We start from the raw sequence: 15,112 nt of genomic DNA on the forward strand, positions 1-15,112 counted from the left end.
TGCCTGTTTTCTCAGATAGGGACTTACACCAAAAGTAGCAAAGATAGGTGATTAATGAAGGCACAGAGAAACCTGTCTGTTAAAATCTATGCAAAATGGAGGTAAAACATTGTAAAGTTAATGCAGTCTAGTTTTATCCCTCATTGTACTTGCAGATACTTTGCACGCCCAATACTCCTGTATAGTAAGGGGAGATGCTACTGTTTTGGTTGACAAGGGAAGTCATCAAGGATCAAAATCCACATCCTTGTTTTTCAGCTAATTACCTGCAGGTACTGTGCTGGTGGAGGATGAGGCAAGGCTAGTCATCCCCTGCTAACGCAGGGGCACAGCTCATCAGCAGTCCATTCCGTGTGCTGGCTCCAAGTTTTCTCTCCCTTGGGTCAGTATGCCTTAAGTACGAGGAGCATCAGGATGTTGAAGTGTGGCCAAGGGTTCCTTGTCCTCTTCAGAGAGATTTTACTCTCCCACTCCTCTTCTTTCCATGTTGCTCCCAAAAATGTGAAGGTTCTGCAGTTTGCTGGTGTTATCTTGGCCTGGGGTGATATGTTTTCCTCTTGATAGGATTTCAGTTTCAGCCAAGGGTGATTCAGGATGTCTACCGCTGGGCCACTGTGTTGCCTTTGGTTTTATGGCAGGCTTTCTGAACATCTGTAAAGTTTTCACTTTTTCTGTTAAATCATCATGTTCTTGCAATACTCCCACTAGTTCCATCATGGAGCTAACATTCCTGAGCAAATCAGCTCAACACTCCAGCTTTCTTCCAACTCTTTAAGCCCCTTTCCAAAACCTATATAAATCTTCAACAAAGACTTTGAACTTAACTGCTTATTTGAGAAATCACTGGCCTGCCTCTTAAATCTTTTTTGAGTGGTTGTTCTTATTTGCAGTTGTAGGGAAGTTACAAAAGCATTGCTGGGAAACAGCCTCTCAGCTGAAATAATATTTCCACCCTCAAATAACTGCTTTTAACCCACAGGGCACCAAGCGGACTTGCACTGTTTTCCATAAGAAAATCTCACAGTTCTGATAAGAAAAGATTCAACAATTTTTACAAAGGTTTCTATTTCAGATATTCAATATTTACAACTAAGCAAAAATACTGAGATTATTTCTTATTTTCATTTTCCAGAAGTGGGCAGAGGGGGAGGGAAAAAATGAGGTAATATGAACATTTTCCTATTTACTCTCATTCTTGCTTTCCCTGTAACGTGTCCCAAATAATGCACAGTTAACTGCTCACCTAAACCTTACCGCTCCCAAAGCAGGAGAGCAATGACTGTGCAGCTGTATTAGTAGCTGTGGATAAAGACACTTGTAGTTTGGCAGCCCTGTGCAGAGCTGAAATCCTTGGCTTGGCTCCAGCAGCAAAGGTTTGCCCCTTCAGGCACTGCTGAAACAATTGATTTAATTTTACCCAAAGAGAAAATGAGTTACAGGTACAGCTGACTAGGATTTTCCATAGAGCATTTTTGAAGCATCGATGGCTTGCTTTCTTTAAAATCTGGAGACAAGGGAATGATTATAGAGAAAATATTTTGCATTAACAAATCATTAGGTCTGTGTGAATAGGTTGACTAGAGGTTGGGTTTTTTTGCCTGTAGGTCTGTGAAAAGGTCTGTGCTTGCCCACATGAAAGGTCCTATTATCTCTCACTGCAAATATGCACGCTCCATTTTTCTCCCATCCGTATGACCTGTCAGGCTTTTCCCAAGCCAAGCCACAATGGCAGAAGCATTTAGCATTTTTGACCCAGCCTAGCCAGAAGCCAAAACCTTTCAGCATTGGCAGGGAGCCCCAGGCACTCTCAGGTAAAGTTTTGACTCCTCCTCAGGTAGAAAGCAGAGCTGCAACTGGAAACGTTGGGAGGAGATGTTGTTGCTTAGCTCATGCTGCATTTCTGAAGTGTGTTGAGGCCCACCAGTTCTTGATGCTGAGATGACACAATGAAGGGATCCTAACAGCAGCTCCTGACAGTTCATTAGTGCCGTCAAAGTGTTCTAGCTATCCATTAAACATCCTTACCGCCAGTGACCTTAATGCTATCTTACTTAGGATTGCACTTCTGTGTATTGGGTGTCCGTGCCCAGGTGTTGGCTGTGGGGGGCTGCAGGGTGGCCTCTGTGAGGAGAGGTCGGGGCTGCCCAATGCCATACACATACATACAGGCTCCAGCTGGTTCCAACAGACCCACAACAGGACGCAGCTGAGCCCCTCAGTCAAGATGGTGGTGCATCTGGGAAAGCATATTTAAGAAATGGTAAAAACTGTGCAGCAGCTGTGAGAGGGAGGAGTAAAAACATGTGAGCGAAGCAGCCCCACAGCCCCGCAGGTTAGTGAAGAAGGAGGGGGAGGAGGTGCTCCAGGCACTGGAGCGGAGATTCCCCTGCAGCTCCTTGAGAAGACCATGGTGAGGCAGGCTGTGCCCCTGCAGCCCATGGAGGTTAACGGTGGAGCAGATACCCACCTGCAGCCCAGGGAGGACCCCACACCACAGCAAATGGATGTGCCCTGAAGGAAGCTGCAGCCCATGGAGACCCTGTGCTGAAGCAGGCTCCTGGCAATATCTGTGTCCCGTGGGGGTACCCACACTGGGACAGTCTGTTCCTGATAGACTGTATCCCATAGGAAAGACCCATGCTGGAGCAGTTTGTGAAGGACTGTCTCCTGTGGGAGGGACACCATGCTAGAGCAGGGGAAGAGCGTGAGGAGGAAGGAGTGGCAGAGATGAAGTGTTAGGAACCAACTGCAATCCCCATTCCCCTGCACCACTCAGGGGGAGGAGGTAGAAGAATTAGGAGTGAAATTGATCCTGGGAAGAAGGGGGAGGTGTGGGAAAGGTGTTTTTAATTATGTCTTTGTTTCTTACTATCCTACTCTATTTTTAATTTGCAATAAATTATATTAATCTGCCACAGCACATCTCTCCACATCTTGCTGCTGGTCACACCTGCTTCTGCCTACTCAATGCTCAGGAAGGTGTCCAAGTCATCTTGCTGCACCTCAAACATCAACTCAATGGGGAGGCATCTCTTGGGGGCACTCATCAGCTTGAGCTTGCAGAAGCAGGTGGAGGGCAGCATGATTAGCTGGCATTTGGACAATGGAGGCGTGACCTCCCAGGCTGTTGTCAACAGTTGCTGGAACCAGAGGGTGGTTTTTGCCACATCCAGTTCTCCTAGGGAGCCCAGGCATTACTGTATATGCATAACACCATTAAGGATGACCATTTGTGCAGTGATGTGCAGCTTTAGCTGACACAGAAGCTAAATTCTTGCCCTGCCAGAAAAGTTGGGCCCTTACTCCGGAGCAACTAATGTGGAATGGAGATGGGAGCAAGGGGTTGGGAGCTGGTAGGAGGCAGTTGTCAAGCTGGAAGGAAAAGGGTTATTCTTTACTCAGGAGCATCCACCATCTAGGACAGGAAAGGTTTCACAGGTCTATGCTTCTGTTTCTTTTCTTGGCCACTGAGCCCTGGAAGGACTTAAAAGATAAAGGAGATTTCTCTTGGGATTCACAGTGGAAAGAGAGGGAAAGAAAGGATGGTTTCTCAGCTGAAGGGCTTCTGAGCTGAGGACTCGACATGCAGGACATGGGAGACATAGGGAGATTCTTAGCCAGGAATAGGAAGGTTTATCTGCATGCAAAGGACTATGGCACCAGTGATGAGTGAGTGAGGTAGCTAAATGTCTGTTAAAGATCCCATAGCTGCCTGTTTGGCCTAGGACATTTTGTAAACATGGCCCACTCATGCTTGTCCCCAACTGTCTGTTTGTAAGTGAAGAATAACTTAATGTAATATTTATTTATTTATTTGTTTGTTTGTTAATCAGGGATCAGTTCTAGTCCCTTTTTGCAAAGAAGCACTGGGATGTGCACAAGATCTCTTCTCTGCGCTGGGGAATACAAATGCTCTCGCCTAGGCTTCCTTGGCAGCTGGGTTCACAATCTTCCCCATGAAGAGGATGCTGTGGGTGGTTTTGTCAACAATCATCATCAGGAAGGGCCTGTTGAATCTGATGTGAGGAGGAGAAGGAAACAATGCAGACAATAGTACCACTTCTATCGCAGTCGCTGCAGCAGCCTCTGTGCCATTCTCACTAACATCTACCGTGGCCTTGTGAATTGCCTGAAAGGGAAGCAAAGATTAAAATCAAGGTACAGAAGAGTGAGAACCAGCTGAGGACAAACTTGTTTGCTTTAACACTGCGAGAAGATAGTTTTTAAAAGAAAGCACAGAATGCATGTAGAACTGGTGTGAAAAAGATACTCATGTCCAGCCTTCCATGACAAGCAAAGTTTGCTCTGAGTTCAGGGAGAGTTTTCTTCAACACTCTGGCAGAGTCAAACTTGGCTGCTTGCAGAGACTGAGCAGCACGGAGAGCATTTATTGTTCTGTTGTTTCTCAGAGTAAGATTTTGTCCTTAATATTTAACACAGAAGAAGGAGGTTTTAATTTTGCATCAATTTCTGTGTATGCAAAAAAATTCTTTCTGCAAAGACACAATAGTAACAAGATTTATAGGGTGTCTTTCTGTAACACAGCCCACTGATATGACTTGACTTTACAGGACTTTCTATAGTAGGTACAGCAAATTCATGTTTCTAAATTTGTGTGATCTTATTTCCTTGTCTTTGGTCAGCCCTCCATGTTTTTTCTTCATTTTCCATAACGCATCTGAAAATTCCTCTCATGAGGTCCTGCTACCCTTCCTGTATTCACTTGTCCTATATCTGTAATCCAGGTGTCAACACATGCAATAATTCATAGTGAGGAATTCACAAAATCGTTAAATAATATAGGTTGGAAGGACCTCTACAGGTCATCCAATGCAACCAATCACCCTGCACTGAGTCAACTCTGACACTAGATAAGGTTGTTCAGGGTTTCATTCAGTCAGGACCTGAGTATTTCCAAGGATGGAAATTTCATAGCCTCTCTAAGTAACCCATTCAAGTATTTGTTCACCCTCATGTTGATTTTTTTTCATAGTATCTGATGAGAATTTCCCATTTTATATCTTGTGTGCATTGTCTCTTGTCCTGTCACTGTGCACCTGCAAGAAGAGCCTGGGTCCATCTTCTCTGCACCCTCCTAATAGCTATTTGTAGACAGCATTAAGAACCTCCCTTCACCTTCCCTTCTCCTGGCTGAACCACTCCAGGTCTCCCAGCCTCTCCTCATACATCCCATGCTCCAGGCATGCAGCCATCCTGCTCACCCTCCCCTGGACTCGCTCTGCTCCAGTATGTCCACATCTCCCTTGCACTGGGGAGCCCCAGACTGGATGCAATACTCGAGAGGTGGTCTCACAAGTGCAGAATAGAAGGGAAGGATCATTTCCCTCATGGCACAAAGCATATATTCCCTGGGACACCAGGGAAATCACTTTATTTGTCTGTGTGCCAGTTTCTTGTCTGTGAAATGGGGCTATCCCTGTCCCACAAGTCTGTTGTCTATATAAATACTGAGGTTTGCGTGGAAGGTTTTGGTAGTGGGGGGCTACAGGGGTGGCTTCTGTGAAAAGCTGCTAGAAGCTTCCCCTATGTCCAATACAGCCAATGCCAGCCAGCTCCAAGATTGACCCGCCGCTGGCCAAGGCCGAGCCAATCAGCGACGGTGGTAGCACCTCTGTGATAACATATTTAAGAAGGGGAAAAAAACAAAGGAACATAAAAAACTGCAGCTGGAGTGAGAAGTGAGAATATGTGAGAGGAACAACTCTGCAGACACCAAGGTCAGTGGAGAAGGAGGGGGAGGAGGTGCTCCAGGCACCAGAGCAGAGATTCCCCTGCAGCCCATGGTGAAGACCACGGTGAGGCAGGCTGTGCCCCTGCAGCCCGTGGAGGCCCACAGTGGAGCAGATATCCACCTGCAGCCCACAGAGGATGCCACGCAGGAGCAGGTGGATGTGCCTGAAGGAGGCTGTGACCCCATGGGAAGCCCACGCTGGAGCAGGCTCCTGGCAGGACCTGTGGCCCTGTGGAGAGAGAGGAGCCCAGGCTGGAGCAGGTTTGGTGGCAGGACTTGTGACCCCATGGGGGACCCACGCTGGAGCAGTCTGCTCCTGAAGGCCTGCACTCCGTGGAAGGGACCCACACTGGAGCAGTTCATGAAGAACTGTAGCCCGTGGGAAGGACCCACATTGGAGAAGTTCATGGAGGACTGTCTCTCATGGGTGGGACCCCACACTGAAGCAGGGGAAGAGTGTGAGCAGCCCTTCCCTGAGGAGGAAGGAGCGGCAGAGACAACGTGTGATGAACTGACCGCAACCCCCATTCCCCGTCCCCCTGCGCTGCTCAGGGGGAGGAGGAAGAGAAAATCAGGAGTGAAGTTGAGCCCAGGAAGAAGAGAGGGGTGGGGAGAAGCTATTTTAAGATTTGGTTTTATTTCTCATTACCCTACTCAGTTTTGATTGGTAATAAATTAAACTGATTTTCCCCAAGTCGAGTCTGTTTTGCCCATGAAGGTAATTGCTGAGTGATCTCCCTGTCCTTATCTTGACCCATGAGCTTTTTCATATATTTTCTCTCCCCTGTTCAGTTGAGAAGGGGATTGATAGAGTGGCTTTGGTGGGCACTTGGCATCCAGCCAGGGTCAACCCAGCACAGGTGCTCAGATAATGCAGTAATGAAAGGTGTATACATAGGATAAGAATGACTATTCCCAAACTTATGTCATAACTATGACTTTTGTCATGCATTAATTATTGTACACCAGCTTTTTGTGAATTTTTTTCCTGTTATTCTTTCCAGATGTGTTTTCTTCTTCAGAGACTTTCAAGTGAATTTGCAGGATCATTATGCAGTAAACAATTTAATGTTAAGCTGTAGGAACAACAACCATTTAAACCCTAACCTTCTCCTTCCTTTATTACTATCAGTGAGCTATAACTACACTCCAGAAGTGGGATCAGCCTATTGGCAGAGACAAAACTCACATGTAAGCAATGCAGACAAATTGATTACCTTCTCTGTTTGCATACTTACTCTGGAAACCTTCAGAAGAGCATTTTCTGCAATTCCAGAGAGATCAGCCTGGCCACTGAATACCTCTGTCACACCCATTTTCTGAAACAGGCTTTTAACATCATAGGAGCTGGAGATGGAGAATTTTGGGAGGTCCAGGTAGATATTTCTTTTCAAAAATAAACAAAAAATGTGAGTTTATTATTGCAAGATCCCTTGATGCAATAGCTGTTGTATGTACACACCCATCCCAAATACCCATGGAGCTAAGACTTGGCTTTCTAAGACAGTGATAAATCCCATGTTAGAGAAGCAGAAATTGAGGTACGTGTCCCATCAGTCACAGTGTGATCAGTAGTGCAGGGACACAGTGCTGGTTTATGAAAGTGACTGGCTGGAAAGTATCATCCAGACTGGAGAAAAAGAAATTGTATTTTCTGTTGAACTGGATTATTCCTACTCAAGGCAGGCTCCTCACAGCAACGTACCTGTGTGCAGGATCCTCACAGCTGGTAGCACTCCCACTGCTGTGACTGGGGGAGCTGAAGATAGGGTTCCCCTTAGGTACGAAATTGCCTGCTACCTTGTCTGATTTAAAGAAACTACTTGATGATTGTTCCTCAGAGCTGTGCTTAGCAACTCATTGTGGCATCCTAAGCTTTACTTTGCCTGAATGACTAGTTATGGCCTTTTTGATATTTAAACAAAGCAGCAGTTAAAAGATTACCTTTCCTCAAGTGATTGCATCCAGTTAGACACTGTTTCTTTTAGTAGAACATCCTCCACCTGACTCATTGTCCCTTCATCAGGCAGAACAAACAATGCAGAAGCATTTCCTTTGTATGGGATTTCTACTACCCAGCAAGACAATTTCTCATCCCTATGGACATTAAAGGTTTTGTGCTGATGCATCATTTTGACCTTAACAGAATTCTTGGCATCCAACAAGAAGTCTTCGTCTCTGGTGGACAAACTGTTGAAAGGTTTCTCCCAGTAGCCTTTTGACAAAAGAATGAATATAGAATGGAATAAACTGAAAAAGAGACTAATAAGGGCATGTCACATTAGTTGATGCTTAAAATACTGATTTTGAACTGTAAAGGCAACAACAAGGCTATCTCAGTTTAAGGATGCTTGTTCCCTGGCCATGAAAAGAAGCTTTATGTCATTTTAATGGCTCTAATAAAAATCACACAAGAAAAATATAGGCTGAGGGCTGCCGTAGAAAAGACCTGAGCCTTTGCCTGATAAGGCAATGGTAAAACTTCCATGGACCCTGACAATACAGGCTCCAGGCTTATTCCTTTCATACAAGTGTCATCCATGTATGACCATGTCCTGCACAGCCAAACACCTGTGCCTTTCAACAAATGCTCTTAAGTTCCCAAGCTCATCCCTTCTGAATATTTTCAGCTCTGAACCTGGCTTAAAACTGATATGACACTAATCAGTACTTCTACACGTTCTTTCTTTCTTTCTTTCTTTCTTTCTTATTCATATACAAAATGATTCTTAATATCTGGCTTTCAAATATTTACTTAATGTCATTTAAAAGTAGAAAGACATATTTTAAATTAGATGATAAAAAGGGTTCACAGTGTGAAAAAAGTTATGTTTCTTAGATCTGGATAAGACTTCCAGAGCTTATGTATATAACTGCTACCACGTTTGTCACTCACCTTTAAAGAAAACGTAGTTAATCAGAACCATCACGGTGTCTGGAGAAAGACTCTCGAGTAAACGAACAATTTTCCCATGGGTTTTTGTTTCTGTGTAGTTATTGATTTCCTTTAAAGCCGCTGGAGAATTCTGGAAGTTACTAGGAATAGCTTCAGAATAATAAAAATTTGTGACATCATCCAAAAATTTTTGGAGCAGTTTCATTCGCTTGTCTATGAAGAGGGCATTGCCCATGCTCAACTGGACTTCTCGGTGAGGGTCGTTCAGCAGCTGGAGGATATGCTGAAATCCCTCATGGATCTCCTGCTCCTCCATCTCTGTCAGGTTGAAGGCAAGGCCTTTCTGCAGCTCACTGAGTGTGTTTGATCTGGCCCCCAGGGAGAGCATTGCAAAGGCAGTGGCAATGCTCAAAGGAGAGAAAAAAATGTTCTTGTTGCCTGCCTCCTCTCTGACCTGCTTGTAAAACCTAAACGCGAACTCAGCATTGCTGGGGGCTATCTTGACATGAGCCAAGTTTTCACCTTCAGCATGGGTATGGTCTTCTGGGAAATGGAGTATTTTTTGTTCCTGCTGTTCATCATTGAGGTTGGACGTATGTTGAGCCTGGACTTGAAGCCCAAGAAGCAACAAACACAAACACAATGCAGACTTCATTTTCCTTCTGAACAGCTCTGTTAAGAAAGAATAGAGCAACTTTTAGATCTAGAGAATTTTATCTTTCCTGCACAAAAATAGTTTTTGTATTCTAGATACTGATTTGCAGATGTCAGTCTTTAGGATTACTGTTCTATTTAGAAATGCTCTTCTACTTGGCCTCCTGGGTAGTATATTTCTAGTCAGTTCTATTAGTTTCTGACCAATGAACAAAGGAAGGAAGATATTAATGTGATATCGTCAGGAAAGAATCGATGTTGTGTAGGCTTTTGTGAGGTATTATGCCTGAAATAGTTCTTGCCTCTGACCAGCATGGTCTCATCTGCCCTTTCCTGGTGAAGAACCATGAAATAGACTGGAGAAGAATGTTCTCCATAGGGCGCCTCACCTAAATTATCTCAAATGACAGAAACTCAAAAACATGAAGTATGCAGTGGCCTGCAGGAAAACAGACGATCTAAATGTTGTTCATAGCAGCTGTATACTTACGTTGGAGCATGAGATTCTGCCCCAGGGTCTGCCTCAGGCTGTGCGTCTAATGCCAGGTTTATGTCTTACATCAAACTTTTCATGGGGAGTTGTTAATTCTGGGTTTCCCCTTTTCTGGCTGCCCAGTATGCAACACTGGAGATACAAGCTGTGGAAGTGCTGACTATGGGAGCTGTGCTCAGCATGTCTAAAATGCTCGATAAAAGCATCAACTCTAAAAAGAAAAGGCATTCTAAATGGAGGTAGTTTGGTTTGGTTTGGTAAGTACTCTTTTCATAATTGCTCAAATCTGCTTTTGAGAGAGACTAATTTCTCTTCCAGACCACTTGGCTGCAAGTAGCCTAGTCTTTACTGGAGGTACAGGGACGCTACTCTCATTAGCCCTGCATCAGCCTGGAGTAGTCAGGGCATTGAGATTGCAACTAAATTTACTCCTCTGGGAGCAGAAACCTGGTTTTATTCTTCACCTTGGTATTGACTGTTGAGTACTCATTTTAGACCACATCTCCCAGCTATCCTGCCACTATAGATAGGAGCTGGATCACTGACAAAATCCTACTTTCAACATTTAGAACATGCTTCCAGAAGCTAAAATAATTTCCAATTACTGTACAAAATAAATGCATCTCAGAATTAAATATTGTGCAATAAATGGCAGCGATCACAGACAACATGAATTCAAAGACTTCTAAGAAAGTGCAATATGGTACTTACAGTGCTGGACCTCTCTTTCACAGAGCTTCTTCCCTATCCTTCATTTTGCTGGGTGGTATTAAGTTAATGTCCACTGGTAAATATTAGACAGAGCAAATAAGATTTATTTGCAAAGCAAAGACTGAGTAAGCTATTTTTTTTCCGGACATCAAACATTATAAGTCTATTTTCCCGTCATACAGGCAGAATGATGCCAGCACCCAGAGCTCTGAGGGTAGAGAAAGAGCAGGGATCTTTCTACTCTTGGGATTGAACTGAACTGTGGGCAAAAGAGCTTTGCAAGGTAGTCTGGCATACCTGTGGTAAATAAGCTTTACGAAAAAGAATATTAGAAGAACTGGAAACCTAAGATAGGGCCAAAGCAATGTCTTTTTATAAAAAGGATGCTGCGTCCCACTGAACTCTCTGCATGGGGTATCCTGATGCATGAATGCCATCTGAATACCCAAGGCAGCAGCTAGTTTGTTCAGGAATAACTCAGTGTCGTTATGTTGCCCTGCAGCACACACTGCAGGTATGCTCTAACTGGCATTATTTGAAGGGCCTATTAAATTATTACATAAAGGATAGTTGGGGCCACTGGTTAGCTTTTTGAGAGGCCTTTGATGAGTATTTTAGAAACTACTAAAATAGCAAAGTATTAGCATGGCTTGAAAAATAGCCAAAAGAAGAAAACAAATGGAAGAATGAAATGGGTAATCTTTACCATGGCAACATATTACCTGGGGAGAAGAGAGTAGATCTTCTTAACCCCTTGCTATGTACACATAGGATACACATGATTTATATACATACTATATATGACTTACACTGGGATACCTCTCAGAGGGAACTGAGAGAAACAGGCACAATTTAGCTATTTAGAACGTTATTTAAGGATGAGATGCATGGCACTCATCCTAATTAGCAATGACTAATTACTTCCATTGAATGTACATGATTTCACCCCAGGTAATCTACAATTTATCTACACATAAGAATCTATCCACCATAGTTATTGCTATGTAACTACTATCTCTTACAAGATAGCAGCAGAGTTGGTCAGAACATATTTCTGCAGAGAGGTTTTTTTTCATGATGTGTGCAAGTACCCAGAAGGTTTATTGCAGTATTATGTAAAATGACCAAGGTTTAGCAGGAGCAAATATGCTGTTGCTTAACTCTAGCAAAGGCAAGCTATTTTTCTCAAGTCTAGGCCTGCCTACATAGATAGCATGAATCTTTCAGCCCAGCCCTAATGCTTGGCTAACCATCTAAAGGATGCTCCTGTTTTCAGGGAGGAACTGCTGGGAACAGCAGAGCTTCTGCAGTGATTCTTCTATTTTCTCCCAGGACATGCAGCAACACTCAGCATGTCAAGTTGAGAGTGGAAAGTTGCTGCTGTCCCTGCTCACCACTCCCAGGCACCATCCCCTCTGACCCTGGCCCAAGTCTCTTCCTAGGCAAGGTTCAGACCAACATCAGACCTGCAAATGACCATTTTTGTCCACAAACTTCAAAGCAAACAGCTTCTTTGCAATTCCAGATAGATCAGCATGGTTAAGGAATGCATCAGTCACACCTAGTCCTTTGAAAATCTCCCTTAGGTCATAGGTGCCAGAAATAGGGACTCCTGGAAAACACGAGTCTCTCCTGTTGAATGCAGTGGAAAATGAGGGTGAATCACCACACAGGGGTATCACTGGCATACCTGCCAGATGGCAGCGTCTGTGGGAACCCTGGGAGGGGAAAGCAGTTTGTTACTTCTCTGCACATTCCTGTTGGTGCAAATGGCTGTGTCCCCAGAACAGATGTCACTGTGAAATGTGAGGCTAAACTGGAAAGTTTCTGCAGAGTTTTGCAGGAAGGAGATCCATCCAGGGGAATTTCACAGAGGAGGGTACAGAGCTCCTGGATGCTTCTAGATAGGCAGTGGCTGGGACAGAGGGACTCCTGCTCCAGGAGCCGGGGAAGTCATATAAAGGACTGACAGACATGCTTTTTCCATTGGTCTGATAATGGTCTGTATGGAAGGAATTAAGGAATAATTTAATTATCTCTTTCCCTACTGTCTGCCAGTGACTCTACTCAGTTATGCAGTATGTCTTGGTTCCTCCTCACAGGAGGAGGTTCATCCTGTGTCATTAACTTACTCCTGTTGCTGCTTGGTGATCAGATTATTATATACCAGATTTGCAAGTTATATTTCTGGGTTTTTCAGGGCAAAATATTTCTGGCTGTGGAAACAAAACATCAGCAAGATGATAAGGATTGAGCAAGAGAAATGTGCACTTTGCATGATAAATCCTCATGCAGCCATTTCTTGTTGCCTTATAAAAGATGTATCACTCAAGGTCTGTCTGCAGATGTTCATATAAATAAACTTCTTGACATAAATAACTCCATTAAAATCAGGAGGTTGGCATCATTGCACAATTGTTGTAACTAGACTAAAAATCAAGTCCTCTCTGTATTTTTATCTGTTTCTGTAAAGGGCATCCCAACTATGATCTCCATGTCTTAAAAATATTGATCCTTTTCTCCTTGGATAAGGAAAGGTCTGGCTCCATTTCAAAAAACAGCATGACTGACAGAAAGAAAAAAGCTGAAGGCTAAGCAAGAAGTCTGTGACAGAACTGGGAACAGAAACTAGACCTTTTCTGCTTTGTTTTCAGCTTCTTTCACCAATGCAATAGGAATCTCTGAACTAAAATTTCATATGAACTCATAGTTTGCTCAATGAAAGCTGTATAAACAGAATCAAATAATCTTTTTAAACTACTATTTTCTTCTGTGTTATATCTCAGAAAGAAATAAAGTTCTTTTATTACCAGGGTGTGATTCCATTTCTCATAACAGACATTTCACCACAGATGATCACTTTTATCAGTTTGCAGAAAACAGTATTTTAAGTTTTCTGCTTTGTCCGTACCTAATCTCCTAGCATGGAAAGAAAATGCATTTCCAAGAGCATACAAGCATTTAAAGCCTGATGTGTATTCCATTGGAGTCAATCAGCCAGCATTTTAATGTTCAAGATAGGCAATCTCTCACTGAGAGCTCATCTCAGGTTTTACTGATATATTTTCCATAAAGTTCCCAGATGAAGACATTGGAATTGTAGACCTGCTTGACACTGCCAAGGCTTTTCAAAACTAGTTGTTATAAGTTTGTTTTTTTTTTTTTAAATCACTAGAATAAAAAAGGGGAAAAAATAAGTAATAGTAGATAGACTGCAAGACCAACATTTTGCTCTCAAATAGCTTGAATTTCTTTTTCCAAAAGATACATCAAACTCAAGTAGTTCAGACTACAGACCAAAAACCTTAATTAAGTATAATGGTACAAGAGCTTAGAGATAGCATGTGTAACTCCCAGAATTAACATAAATGACAGTAAAGGAAAGTGGTGGATCCTCCTGAGTGTCAGTGAAGTTAAAAGTCTGCCCTTCCAGCACCTGAGCCTGGCTGGTGGCTCTGGAGCCCAGGGACAGCAGCACAAAGGCAGAAGAGATGCTGACCAGGGAGAAGAAAATGATCTTGCCAGGTTCTTGGGCAGTCACTTGCCTGTAAAACTGGAAGGAAAAGTCCATGCTGCTGGGGACCATCAATTGGTAGGACCCAAAAGGGGCTCTCTCATGGGGCTCCTCCTGTGGCACTTAGTTTTCTTATTCTGCTTGTGGCCACTGGACTGTTGACAGCTGGGGACAACAGGCTCAAGTGCAGCAAAGAAGCACTGCATGCAGTCATGGATAAAGACAAAGTAAAGCCAATTCAAGGTTTCTTGATCTAATTGTAAATAGATTTCATATCTGGGTACCATGCCAGAAACAACCCCTAAATTCATCCATCTGTCCCTTTGAGAACTTCTATAGTTATTACTCTATCAGGTTATAGCAACATTTGTCTTTCTGATCTGTCAGTGAAACCATTTCTAAAAATTTTTAGCAATCAAAAAAAAAACAAGTTTCCCTTTGGTCTGGCACTGTGTATGAAAATGAATTGATTACAGGGAATCTGGTTACATCTCTCTGATTCGGCACTAGTTTGGCAGTGGTATTATGGCAATCATGGTCTGCTTTATTTAATATCACTGTCAGATTCGAGGAGTGGGGAGCTGTGCACTTCATCACCTCCATCTCTGCCTGCCTCTGCGCAGTTGTTGGAAGGAGAGCGGCATGACATTGGCCTTGGGTTCTGAGCCTTTCTCAATGGGGAGATCCAGGTGCCCAGGGAGACTCTTCAATGGCCTTTTTCTGCCAGCTCATTCCAGTTTGCAATGTCAGGACAACACCTAGCAAGAAGCTTGCACAACCGTCAAAAAAAGGGTCAGGTCTCTGAACCAGCGACAGACTTTCTGGTTCATAACAAAACCCTTGGTTTCAAGATTTTTAAGGAGGGGGGCAGGACATGGACAATGGACAGCGGCTATGACTCCACAGTAAGTTGTATCTATCACATTTTAAACTTGTATATTTTACACTTTGTGATAGTTTCTATGTGCTCAGCTGTGAAGTGTTTCTGGTATCTGCATCATCAAAGCATTGCTGTGTCATCTGAGGACCAGCACAAATCCTTAATGGGGAGCAGCCTTTTGAAAATAAGCATGCACAGTTACTGTCACAGCA

The 15,112-nt window shown here is 43.5% G+C and overlaps 1 protein-coding gene across 1 annotated transcript; it reads right to left on the minus strand.

Annotated features, from left to right (window-relative positions):
• Nucleotides 1–3,919: 3,919 nt before the first annotated feature.
• On the minus strand, nucleotides 3,920–9,324 carry LOC104028621 (alpha-1-antitrypsin). The gene is made up of 4 exons (XM_009479700.2): nucleotides 8,649–9,324; nucleotides 7,697–7,967; nucleotides 6,991–7,138; nucleotides 3,920–4,129 (listed from the first exon to the last, which is right to left on the minus strand). The coding sequence occupies exons 1-4, from the start codon at nucleotides 9,301–9,303 to the stop codon at nucleotides 3,920–3,922; spliced, it is 1,284 nt and encodes a 427-aa protein (XP_009477975.1). The 5' UTR covers nucleotides 9,304–9,324.
• Between the last annotated feature and the right edge of the window lie 5,788 nt (nucleotides 9,325–15,112).

This window comes from Pelecanus crispus, chromosome 6, assembly GCF_030463565.1.
Source record: "Pelecanus crispus isolate bPelCri1 chromosome 6, bPelCri1.pri, whole genome shotgun sequence".
NCBI lineage: Eukaryota > Metazoa > Chordata > Aves > Pelecaniformes > Pelecanidae > Pelecanus > Pelecanus crispus.